The sequence below is a fragment of the Mytilus galloprovincialis genome, chromosome 5 (genome assembly GCF_965363235.1).
Source record: "Mytilus galloprovincialis chromosome 5, xbMytGall1.hap1.1, whole genome shotgun sequence".
In the NCBI taxonomy this organism is placed as follows: Eukaryota; Metazoa; Mollusca; class Bivalvia; order Mytilida; family Mytilidae; genus Mytilus; species Mytilus galloprovincialis.
This window is the reverse complement of record NC_134842.1, coordinates 100,846,922-100,860,456: the sequence shown is the minus strand read 5'-3', so window position 1 is coordinate 100,860,456 and position 13,535 is coordinate 100,846,922. Positions and strand designations below refer to the sequence as shown.

Genomic DNA, 13,535 nt, shown 5'->3' with positions numbered 1-13,535 from the left:
GGCCATTTTTTACCATTCCAATGTCTCTTGCACAACTTGACATGGCGGTTCATATTATGGTATAGTTCCATCAACATTGGTCTGACCAATTCTGAGAAATAGTATGGACAAAATGTGTGGAAGAATAAAAATAATAATAACTAGAATTGCCATTGCAAGCAATAGCGGATGTCACCCTTCCCCGCATTGCCACTAAGCGGTAGCCATTTCAAAACAACTTAACTAACAGTGAATGCAGATCTATGAATTGCGATATATCTTTCTGTAAATTTTCAGTACAATAAGAGCATTGTCAAAAGTTTCACATTTCTGCTGTTTCCATGGCAACGGCAGCCATTTTGAAAATTCCAAAGTCAAAAGTCTCATCTATACATGTCAGTAGACAATAATATTAAGTTTGATTAAGTTTGGAGCATTTTGAAAATATTTGACATTTCTGCAGTTTCCATGGCAACGGTAGCCATTTTGGAAATTCCAACTGCAAAAGTCTCATGCAGACTAGACAGTTAACAAATATATTAAGTTTCATCAAGTTTAAAGCATTTTGAAGTTTTTGAAATTTTTGACATTTTGGCTGGTTTCTATGGTAACACAGACCATTCCAAATTTTTAATGGCAGATACTCCATTGGTACATGGAAGGGAACATACCATCAGAGTTTCAATGAATTTGACCTACCATTTTAAGGAAGTAAATGCCACTTTTAAGGTTTTTTAAAGCGTTTTGACCATTTTTGCCTTGTTTCCATGGTAACACAAGACATTTTCAAAATTCCAACGCCAAATTGCACATCTACCAATGTTGCTCATCGTTCCTGTGAAGTTTCATTAAATTTGGAGCATTTTGATATTTTGGAAATTTTTGGTGTAGTATCCATGGCAACATAGTAGTTCCAATGAATGCCAAAAATCATCCAAAACAAGTATATAGTGGGCACCTACATTGTATCAAAATATAATGATTCTAAGTCTAAGCATCTCCAAATAATTCCCTAAAACCAAAAAGTGGAATTTTTCACAATTTTTCCGTTTCCATGGTAACGGCAGCCATTTTTAATGGTCCTATGACCTACTGCAACCCGAAATTTTGTGTTCCTCATTATAGTTGACTATCACTAAGATTGGTTCCATTGCCTTCAAAAAATCTGCCGGACAAAAATCATTGGAAGAATAAGAATAATAATAACAAAGAAACGGAGGAAAAGCAATATGTCACCCGACATTGTCGATCGGGTGACATAATAAAAAGAAAAAAAAGAAACGAACAATAACAAGATGTCACCCCAACTCCGTTGAGGGTGCCATAAAAAAAGAAACGTAGAATAACAGTATGTCACCCGACCTCCGTCAGGGTGACATAAAAAAAGAAACGTAGAATAACAATACGTCACCCCAACTCCGTTGAGGGTGCCATAATAAAACAAAGATTATTTTGCACTCAATTTTAGATAAAGCATCTTTGTAAAATATAAAGAGATTTAGCATTTTTTATAATTAAATTTTTTCTAAAATGTCAAATATTTCTTTTGTTTCAAACTTTCTTCTTCTTCACATATCATAAACCTTCTATGATGGTGGACAGTATACACATAACTTTATTTGAATGGCCTGCCTTTTAAAAAACAAAGTAAAATCACAAATAAAAACTCCGAAGAAAATTAAGGACGGATCCCATTAAATAGTAAAATAATTATCATATTTCTTACTTGGTACAGACATTTCCTTATGTAGGGTGGATTAAACCTGGGTTTAGAGCTAGCTAAACCTCTCACTTGTATGACAGTCGCATTCAATTATAGACGATTACCTTTTTTTAAAGATGTATGATTATAGACGATAGTGGATTTCTTGTCATGCACCAAGCTTTCAAGGAAACAACAGATCCAGAGTATTTTGATGATCCAAAGCATATTACCATTTTAGTGAGTATCTGTTGAGAAGTTTATTAAAAAAAAGGATTGTGTTATGATTGCCAATGAGAAAACTCTTCACAAGAGACCAAAATGACCGATAAATTATCAACTATAGGTAACCATACAGCCGTCAACTGTTAACGAAGCCCATATCGCATAGTCAGCTATAAATATAACTTCCGTATAAGTTGAGAGTTCTAACTAATAAAGGAGAAATAAAGTCTTAGCTTTTTTCAAGGAATGTAACTAAAATTAGATACGTTAGAGCAATAACAGCTATAATCGGTAGGGCTCTTATGTGAAAAGTTCTCTACAGGAACTGTTTATAATGTTATAGAAACACAAAGGATATAGGGTATATATCCGTACATACACAGAAAAACTTTCAAAAAGCAAAGGACCATCACTTTAATTGCTGTTACTATCTCAAAGACGTGGTTTTTCAGTTCACCTATGAGCTTTGAATTCACACATGCTAATTTGTTTCAGTCTTCATTAGTAATGATTCTCAGTGTTACGACATATAGAACAGAAGAGAACCTTCTGGCGACGTTTCCAATTAAATGTCGTGCAATGTTTGTTTTTATTCTAAATTTTATATGGCGGTTGAATTATCTTATCAAATAATATAGTATTTACTTGTACATGTTGTAATGTATTCAATTTTTTTCATAGGAACCCGCCATAGCAGACGCAATGAAACAATATGGTGTATTTAATTCACTTACTTGTGAAGATTTGTCTACAAAAAAGGAGCTGAAATCGTTCAGGGTATGATATATATATGTATAATGTGAATTATATTAGTTTTATAAGGGTATTGATTCTCTAAGTGTCGATGTGGCTCCAAAACAATCCATATTGTTTCTTTGAAATGAATGCAGAGAATCAGCCAGTATAATTAAAATATAACAAAATTTTCTGATCTGTCGTTCCATTCTGTTTCTTTTTGGTTTGCTTTACTTTTGATGTTCAATGACATGGGTGAATTTATCATCTCTTCAAGATAAGTATGTTGTTGTGCCTGCGGACAAAGCTTCAAATAATATTGTCTTTGTATGTAAATCGTATTACTACGAGTGTCTTATAAAAGAATCAGGAATAAATGAACACTCAGGTAATCCCACATACAAAAACATATCATTTGACAAGGATGAGATTTTGGCGAATCATAAGTCCTTCATGGCTTCTATGAACATTGCATTGAACAACAAATCGGAGGACTTACCTTGTTTGTATTGGATACCTAAACTTCACAAAATTCCGTACAAACAACGGTACATTGCCGGCTCATCTGCTTGTTCTACTAAAGATTTGTCCATTAGCTTGACTAAAATTCTGTCCGCAGTTAAAGGGTGTCTTCAGATATACTGTGAAACTATTTACTCACGTAGTGGTATTAACCATATGTGGATTCTGAAAAACTCTAAAGAACTTCTGGATAATTTTAAATCTCGGTCTTTTTCTGAAATTAGTTCTATTAAAACTTTTGATTTTTCAACCTTGTATACAACCATTCCCCATGTGAAATTGAAAACCCGTCTAAAAGAAATAATTCACAATGCTTTTCATCATAAAAATGGTAGCATACGCTATAAATTTATCACTTTGGGATACCACAAGGCATATTTTGTTAATAAGGAACAAAAGGGTAAAACATACTACACAGAGGAACAAGTGATCAGTATGCTGGAGTTTCTTATTGACAACATATTTGTTGAATTTGGAGGTAGACTTTTTCAACAAATTGTCGGCATTCCTATGGGAACGAACTGTGCGCCTCTCCGTGCCGACCTCTTCTTATTTTCATATGAATCGGAGTTCCTTCAGGCACTTGTCAAAAACAAGAAGATCAAAGAAGCCTGGTTATTTAATTTCACTTTCAGATATATTGATGATGTTCTTTCCATTAACAATCCGAACTTTTCTGATTGGATTCCATTAATATACCCACCAGAACTAGAAATTAAAGAGACCACAGACACGGCTTCCTCTGCCTCATTTTTAGACTTATACCTCGAATTTGACATACACAGTCATCTCAGTACCAGAATCTATGACAAACGAGACGATTTTAATTTTGAAATTATCAATTTCCCCCACCTTAGTAGTAATATACCAACTTCACCTGCATATGGAATATACATTTCCCAACTTATTAGGTATTCAAGAGCTTGCAGCTCCTATTCAGACTTTGTAAAACGTCACCAGTGTCTGAGCAGAAAATTGATGAACCAGGGATATGTCAAAGAACGTCTCGTCCTTTTTCTAAAAAAGTTCATCGGAAGATACCCAGAACTTGTTGATAAATATTCCGTATCAACTTCACAAATAATACAAGATGGTCTTGAAGTATAGATTTTGCGTACTGACGTTTGTTATCATCTTAATTACGTATTATAGTATTCTTTTATATGTCTTTTTTAGATATTCATTTGAAGTGACTCTGTGGTTATGTAAAACCACATACTTTGAACGGCAAAATTATTTCATTTATTGATATTACTTTTACTTAAGGATATTGACATACTATGAATGACAAAACTATTTTATTCAATAAGACTACTTTTTCTGTTTAGTCTGTTTTTTATGATATACATTTGACGTGAAACTGTACTTATGTATCCCGTCATACTTTGAACCACACCAATGTTTTATTTATTATTATTACTTTTACTGTTAAATCTGGTTTTTGTTATATCTACTTTACGTGAGTCTGCATTTATGTATGCCGTCATACGACAAAATTATTTTTATGTCTACCTGTGCGAATTTCAAACGCGCAATTTTACACCAGTAATGAAAACCTTCTATCATTTATGGGTAGACTTTACATAGATAAATTCAGCCGTATTTGACGTGAAACTGTACTTATGTATCCCGTCATACTTTGAACCACACCATTATTTTATTTATTATTTTTACTGTAAGTCTGTTTTTTGTTATATCTACTTTACGTGAGTCTGCATTTATGTATGCCGTCATACGACAAAATTATTTTTATGTCTACCTGTGCGAATTTCAAACGCGCAATTTTATACCAGTAATGAAAACCTTCTTTCATTTATGGGTAGACTTTACATAGATAAATTCAGCCGTATTTGACGTGAAACTGTACTTATGTATCCCGTCATACTTTGAACCACACCATTATTTTATTTATTATTTTTACTGTAAGTCTGTTTTTTGTTATATCTACTTTACGTGAGTCTGCATTTATGTATGCCGTCATACGACAAAATTATTTTTATGTCTACCTGTGCGAATTTCAAACGCGCAATTTTACACCAGTAATGAAAACCTTCTTTCATTTATGGGTAGACTTTACATAGATAAATTCAGCCGTATAGGAAAAGCAAAATCAGAATGTTGAATTTGATGTATGCCTTTTTGTGCTACTTTGTTACATTTGTTGTTTATGTAGTGATATTAAGATGATAACACAATATTGACTGTTGTACCCCTATTTTTGACATTTTTACTCTTTGAGTATGTTTGTTTTGTTCATGCATCGTTGACAATGTAATGGAATTTGATGCGACTGTCATACAAGTGAGAGGTTTAGCTAGCTATAAAACCAGGTTCAATCCACCATTTTCTACATTAGAAAATGCCTGTACCAAGTCAGGAATATGACAGTTGTTATCCATTCGTTTGATGTGCTTGGACTTTTGATTTTGCCTTTTGATTTTTGATTTTCCTTTTTGAATTTTCCTCGGAGTTCAGTATTTTTGTGTTTTTACTTTTTTCTATGTATATGAGTACTACTTAAAATATAAATAAACTAAATGATCATGTTCAAGGGTTCATTGTTTTCTATGATGTTTTCAGCAACATCTAGCATTCATTTCCACTCGTAATAATTTTAGATGAAATGACAGTAATTGCATATTACATGTATACATTAGCCTGGCTTCTTCTGAGTATTTAGAAATACAGGTAGATGCATTTAGGAGCAAACTGGTTCCCGGAACTACACACAAATACTTCAGATGCGAGAAATAGACGAAAGAAAACCACCGTTGTATCTCATTTCTATCAACTCGTTTATTATTTAAAAATCTACCACTTGGCTTTAACATTGATTTAATGTTTTAACCTTTCATTACATAGTACATTACCGAATTATTGTACACATATTAAAAGTAACAGCTTTGCGTAGGAGCAATTTGTTGAAAAGGTACACTTTTCTGATAAGTTTTTTCCTTAATGAAGGGTCTATGCATGAGAAAATTTTACTTTACTTTGCGGTGATGGGTTGTAAATAGTTATCAAAGGTACCAGGATTATAATTTAGTACACCAGACGCGCGTTTTGTCTACAGAAGACTCATCAGTGACGCTCATATCAATTTTTTTTTATTAAGCCAAACAAGTGCAAAGTTAAAGAGCATTGAGGATTCAAAATTCCAAAAAGTTGTGCCAAATACGGCTAAGGTAATTTATGCCTGGGATAAAAAAATCCTAAGTTTTTCGAAAAATTCATAGTTTTGTAAACAGAAAATTTATAAAAATGACCACATTATTGATATTCATGTCAACACCGAAGTGTTGACTACTGGGCTGGTGATACCCTCGGGGACGAAACGACCACCAGCAGTGGCATCGACCCAGTGGTGTAAATAGTTATCAAAGACACCAGGATTATAATTTAGTACACCAGATGTAAAATATGTTCGGATCTCCCATACACTTGTTTTTGTTTTTGTTTTTCGATACATCGAATAACGAGTAGAGTATGCTTGAAACGACAACGAATACATTTGTGTTACTTTTTATGGGGAAAAAACAAGAACTACTGTCAGGTAAGGAAAGAGCTTTTACAGCTGACTATGTGGTATGGTTTTAAAGGCCGTAGGGTGACCTATAGTTGTAAATGTCTTTGTCATTTTGGACTCTTGTGGACAGTTGTCTCAATGGCAATCAAACCACATCTTCTGTTTTACATTTAATATTCAAGAATATGCTTTATGTGTTTCACAGGTTACATTACCAGCTGGTAGATCTACTGGACTCAGTTTTGCCCAAACCGATAATAAGTTTGAGTTGAGACCAGTTATGGACACAAACATATTTATTCTGAGAATAGAGAAAGGATCAATACTTGATGGCACAACATCATCAGCATGCACATGTGTAAGAGTCTAGTATATATATATTAATGAATATTTCAGTGTTTTTGTTGAAAAGTTGCGCAACCTGGTGCAACGAAGCAATTAAGGCAGAAAAGTACATAGTAATATGTCGTACCGTTTGAGTCAAACATCATTAAGGATTAGGTACCCTTGTGTTGATTCAATGCTAAACATATGGAAAATTAATAGAAAATCCACAGCCTTACTCCTTGTACTCTCATATTTGGCGATTTGATGACTGATATTGAATGCAGTGTAGTTATTAGTTAAAACAAATAAAAATATGGACCAAATCAAGTACACGTTTTAGGGTGCGCTCGACCTTAGTGACTCAGCAGGAGGTATTTTGGAATTTACAGGTTGGTTAGAACTTTTTGTAAAAAATAAACACTAGCACATCATAGAAAAGCAAGTGTTTCAAATTTTAACACAAAAAAATCTGTTATAAAGGCTGTGGATTTTCTATAAAAGACTTCGTTTATTTGCCACAAACGACTATTTTTCTATTAAATGCAATGAAACAGTAAAAAAGTATGCTTTGCATCAAGTTTCCCCTCGGTTTATGTACAAAATGGCCTATCTCTTTTATTTATTATATCTGTAGTTTTGATACAATTGAAGCTTAAATTTTCGTACAAAAATGGATACAGAAGGGGTCATAAACCTTAACATAATGTAAAGAATTATAAAGACTAATAAATCTTCTAAATCCAACCATGGTAAAATATTAAAAAAAAACTTTAAAAAATAAACATGGGTATCAGAACTTTTGAAACAAGAAGAATATGTATATTAGATGTCAATCTATTTCCAACGTTTCATTCTGTTTCTATTTTAGTCAAATGATTTTTAATTTACATATACAATTGAACATCTATACTATTAATCGAGAAGATCTCATTTTGTGTGTCGCTTCTCTTCTTTTCACAATAAATTAATCAATATGCCTCTGTGTCCTATAGGTACAGTGCATAGTCGCATTTATCATCCATTTATATGACTATTCAGATTGAGTTATTTTGGGAGAAAATGAGAAAAAGGCATCCGGATATTGATTCCGTCATTGGGCGAATTTTAAGTTATATTAGACTTCCGGTTTGTATTTTTCTGTATTTTTTTAACATACATATACTACGAATACAGTGTGTATTTTCTATCTGCTATCATTTTCAAGTTTACTATCCACGGCGGTCACACAGTTTTTAAAATCGAGTCTGTTTAATATATCAATGACCGCCGAGGAACGATTAGTAAACTGAGAATTGAAAGTGAAAAGCAAATACACTTTATTGATAGTAATGAATGTTCATAATAGACAGACAAGCGCTGAAATTATTCATGTGTTATTAAAATGAAAAGAGATAATAAAAAATGAGAACTTTTGAAAAAAAAGGAGGAGCTGGGCTAGAAAAACAATTTTCCTGTCCCAAAATACCTATGACTTGGAAATAAAGGAGGGATAAAAAATATTTTCCTGTCCCAAAGTACCTATGACTTTTGATACTTTTCCTGAAATTCTCCTGTCATTATATATTTTACAAAATTCTTTCTACAACACTTTACATAATTTCAACAACGCTCTGAATGCCCCCCATTTCGCGGATGTATTCTAGCTTCTCTTCCTCCCACATTAAAATAATCCTCCCTTCTGTGTTCTATAGGTACCATGTATAGTCGCATTTGTCATTCATTCTTCTGATTATTCAATTTGTGTTATTTTAGGAGGAAACAAAGGTGTTCGAATATTGTTCCGTCATCAGATCGACTTTACAGTCAGACATGACTATCGGTTTTCACATTGAGAACCAATCTTATGATAGATAACAAAAATGGAAAATAAATAAGCCAGTCAGAGCGTTGTCCATATCGTGGTTTTTGAATCGCAAGAACCACTACTATTATACATCAGTTTTAACTTACACATAATGGCAAATAAATAAGTCAATCTGAGCGTTGTCCATATCGTCGTTTTTATATCGTACGAGACGCTACTATTATACCTCAGTTTTAAAAGAAGGACGAAAGATACCAAAGGGATAGTCAAACTCATAAATCTAAAACAAACTGACAACGCCATGGCTAAAAATGAAAAAGACAAACAGACAAACAATAGTACACATGACACAACATAGAAAACTAAAGACTAAACAACATGAACCCCACCAAAAAACTAGGGGTTATCTCAGGTGCTCCTGAAGGGTAAGCAGATCCTGCTCCAAATGTGGCACCCGTCGTGTTGCTTATGTGATAACAAATCCGGTAAATAGTCTAATTCGGTAGGTCACATTCATGAAAGGGAAGGAGATTGTAGTTACGACGTAAGGAACATATTCGATATCATTTGTGAAACGGTTATTCCATAACGGTCAGCCAACTCGTGATGGCGTCCGTAAAATTTACGAAGGGATGATTTCAACTTCACCATTTGGAACTATTGGTTTAATAGCCTCCTTGTGAGCAGCAACCCTCTATCAAGAAAATCATGATAGAGAATGCAAGCACGGGAATATCGTACCAATTGGGAGATATATATCCCGTATATACCCTGGAATGTTGCTACTTAGAAACGGAAAGTTCACAATTGGAAAGCTGAAATCGTCTCTTTTGTCGTAATGTTTTGTTTTCAACCAACCCTCATTGTTAAGTAAGTTGTTTTAACTTGCACATAATTTTCCGAAGTCCTCGGACGGGGACAGGACAAACCCCATGGAGAAAAAAATGAATCAATAGTTAATAGAAAACTAAATGCACTTTAATCATGTTAATATCTATAATATAGATACGTATGTCCATAGTATAAAGAAACGCGAAAATAATGGAATAAAACAGAAAACAAAGTAGTAACGCAGTGGTCTTTGAAAATAAGAGAGAGGACTTAAAAATATTGTCCTGTCTCCTTGATAGAGACTCTAATTTATAATATAGCAATGCTCGCTTAGGAGAAGAAACTTGAAATTGCATGATAGTTAATAACAAATACACTGTATTTATAGTATACAGAGACTCTCTATATAATATAGCAGTGATCGCCTAGGAGACGAACCTTTTCTGAAATTCTCCAGACATGATTTTTTTTTTTAAATACTCCAGACACAAAATCTTTTCCAAAATTCTTCGTACAACTGTGAACATACTTTCAATCAAGCTCTAAATGCCCGTGATTTCGCGGGTGTGTTTTAGCATAATTTTAAAATAAGGAGATATGGTATGATTTAAAATAAGGAGATATTGTATGATTTGAAATAAGGAGATATTGTATGATTTGAAATAAGGAGATATTGTATGATTTCAAAATAAGGAGATATTGTATGATTTACCAATAAGGAGATATTGTTTGATTTAAAATAAGGAGATATTGTATTATTTAGAATAAGGAGATATTGTATGATTTTAAAATAAGGAGATATTGTATGATTTTAAAACAAGGAGATATTGTATGATTTTAAAATAAGGAGATATTGTATGTTATAACATAAGGAGATATTGTATGATTTACCTATATAACCACTATTCATCAGAGACAAATGATATTTATGTAGAGAAAACATCATCTGTATGGGATGAATTTATATTTCGAAATCTTACATTGTTTTTTGTTGAGATAATAAAAGATGTAATATTTGCTTAGACAATATGGATCGCTTTACTTTATACAACCCATTGAATGGCTCTAGAACGTTCGAAAATGCTTTATTTTCTAACCTTGTGCTGAAGCAAAAATGGTTTATTTTCTAACCTTGTGCTGGAGAAAAAATGGTTTATTTTGTAACCTTGTGCGGAAACAAAAATGGTTTATTTTCTAACCTTGTGCGGAAACAAAAATGGTTTATTTTCTAACCTTGTGCAGAAGCAAAAATGCTTTATTTTGTAACCTTGTGTGAAAGCAAAAATGTTTTATTGGTTTCTATGTTTAGTTAAATGTCCAAATGTGTAAAGTCAGATATAATAGATCATATTTTAACGGTTTTCGTTATTTTTAGAACTACTACTATATCCTGGTGGTTTTGTCATATATTTTATAGACTTTAGAAGTATAAAATAAGTTCCCACTCCGACGACACCTGTCTGTCGTTGCATACTTTTTATCTACCCGCTTGATGGCTTTTGGTATTTTTGGTGTTTGGTGGGTGGAGGGGGCAAATTTTTTAAAGGTATACCCCCACATTTTTTGTTTGTTTCACATCTTTAACATTCATTTCTTATTTGTTTTTGTTCCATTTTAGGACAGTAACGTTCAACCTGATTTTAGAAAGTGTGATAACAATTGTGACTGTATCTGCTATACATCTATAGTATACAATGTTTGTACGAACGTATACACCACAACCATAGCGTATGTATTATAACTATGCTTATAACAACATGATTATACGCTCTCTTTGGATAGTTTCAATGTTACAAAATTATTTCTATATATCAGATTAAGCTGGTTAGATTTACACCGTCGTGGCTAATATCACGTTTAAATTCAGATAAAAGGGAAGATTATCTATTTGAATTCATCTGTATTGAGTTGATACTTAATATTATTATTTTGTAAGTAAGTGATAAAATATACAATATATTGTTGAAAGACATTCAAATGCATTTCTTCCATTTTTAAGTCCAATATTTAACGTTATGAATTAGTATAGATATAAAAAAAAAGACGTGGTCTGACACTCAGCGAGACAACTCTCCAGCCAAGTTGCAGTGTATAAATCTTAGAAACTATAGTTCAAAGTACGGCATTCAACACAAAACATCTGCTCACAACGAAAATCAAGCTATAACAGGCTGCAAAATAACTAGTGTAAATCAATTCAACCAGGAAAACCAACGATCTAATCTGTATTAAAACAAGAAATACTCGTGAACCACAACAATAATTAACAATCATTGAGGAACAGGCTCCTGACTAAAGTACATGTATGCTTTGATGTAAAATGTTACTACAATGTATATACATAATGAACACTTAATAAAGTCATATTTTCTATGATTTTAGAGACTCCAGCTTGCCTTGTAGTGCTCGATTACTAGATAAATCTGGAATCAGTGTAAACGAAGATTTGACAGGACTTCAATCGTGCTTTGATCCAAAATGTAACGAAAAAAAGTCTAAAAAGTAAGAAAAATTTTAATTATAATTAGTTATTCTGTACGTTGTAAATGTGAGGCAATCGCCTCGGCACTATTGTTTTGCCTTTTTTGTTTGTATTTCAACTTATAATTTGTAATTGCTTTACAATTTTCATTCATGAGGTGTACTGTTTAATGTTCCATATGATTCGGACATCTTCCATTTACAGGGTTCCTCGGGTAAATTCAAATGAAACACCCCTTCGAATAATAAGTCTCAAGTAGAGGTATCGTGCCAGTGTTAGTAAATAATCATACTATCCTGACCCAATCTAATACTTTGTCGTAATACAAATATTCAAAACAGACAGTTCCGTATTAAATCGAAAAAACTTAAACAATTCACCTGACCAACTATCATCGCTGAACAAGACTACATAACTGCACATGTGCATGTTCTATAAACAAGTAGAAAACATATCGATCGGATCGTTAATTAACAGTTGATTCACGATGTTGTATTCCAATTGGCTCTATTATCGAGCAGTGAGGCAGGATGACAGGCTGGTGATAAATAAATTCTTCGTAGATCCTAAATTGTCAAGCTTGTACGCCACATACAGATTTTGTCTAATTGAGATTTTGGAAATCGATATTTTATCTTTTGCTTGATTAAGTGATTGATTGATTGATAACTGTTTTACGCAGCATCAGCTACAAAAGGCTGTATCGGGGTGTAGTAGTTTAACTATGATCAAATTTCCCAAATCTATCAAGCAGAAAAACCAAGGTAACAAACAAAAATTGAGAGAAAGGCATGAACTTCAGTAAAATTACTTTTCTTAATGCTTTATATGATAAAATTGTTACCAAAAGAGGGACGAAAGATACCAGAGAGACATTCAAACTCATAGATGGAAAATAAGCTGACAACGCCATTGCTAAAAAATATAAAAAAAATAAACAAATAATTGTATCAACATACTAGTAACAAATTAACAACTTTGCAACACGAACCCCACCAAAAACTGGTATAAAATACAAGTGTACAAACTCGTATGAAATTAATAATCCACGTATATGTATATACCATATACAAACATGACAAAGTAAGGCAAAAATGTATAATCCGATAAATACAAATAAGAAAGTAAAAATCCCGCAAATAGACCGAACACACATGACAAGGAAAATCCGAACACACAAATACCGGGGTAATTTGCAATACCCTTATCAACCTAAATTAAATATGGTGTGCTTTTCTTTCTATATATTAGAGATTGCTACAGTGAGTTCCAATGTAGTTGGTGTGAGTTTACATTTAGAGGAGACATTATTCAAGAACCTTGCTGTAGAATTAAGGGAGAATGCTCTTTTGGAAAAACTAAAGACTCGAACTCTGATATTTGTGATGGTATGTTTGAATTA

At 32.9% G+C, this 13,535-nt stretch overlaps 1 protein-coding gene across 3 annotated transcripts in view; it reads left to right on the top strand.

The window, feature by feature from the left end:
- LOC143076898 (VWFA and cache domain-containing protein 1-like) overlaps window positions 1-13,535 on the top strand; it is a 51,143-nt gene that overhangs the window by 34,412 nt on the left and 3,196 nt on the right. For all 3 annotated transcript variants that reach the window (XM_076252787.1, XM_076252786.1, XM_076252785.1), the window contains exons 18-23: window positions 1,819-1,921; window positions 2,588-2,683; window positions 6,895-7,047; window positions 11,270-11,379; window positions 12,034-12,153; window positions 13,385-13,521. In XM_076252787.1, the coding sequence (XP_076108902.1) occupies window positions 1,819-1,921; window positions 2,588-2,683; window positions 6,895-7,047; window positions 11,270-11,379; window positions 12,034-12,153; window positions 13,385-13,521 (719 nt within the window). The remainder of the gene's footprint in view (window positions 1-1,818; window positions 1,922-2,587; window positions 2,684-6,894; window positions 7,048-11,269; window positions 11,380-12,033; window positions 12,154-13,384; window positions 13,522-13,535) is intronic.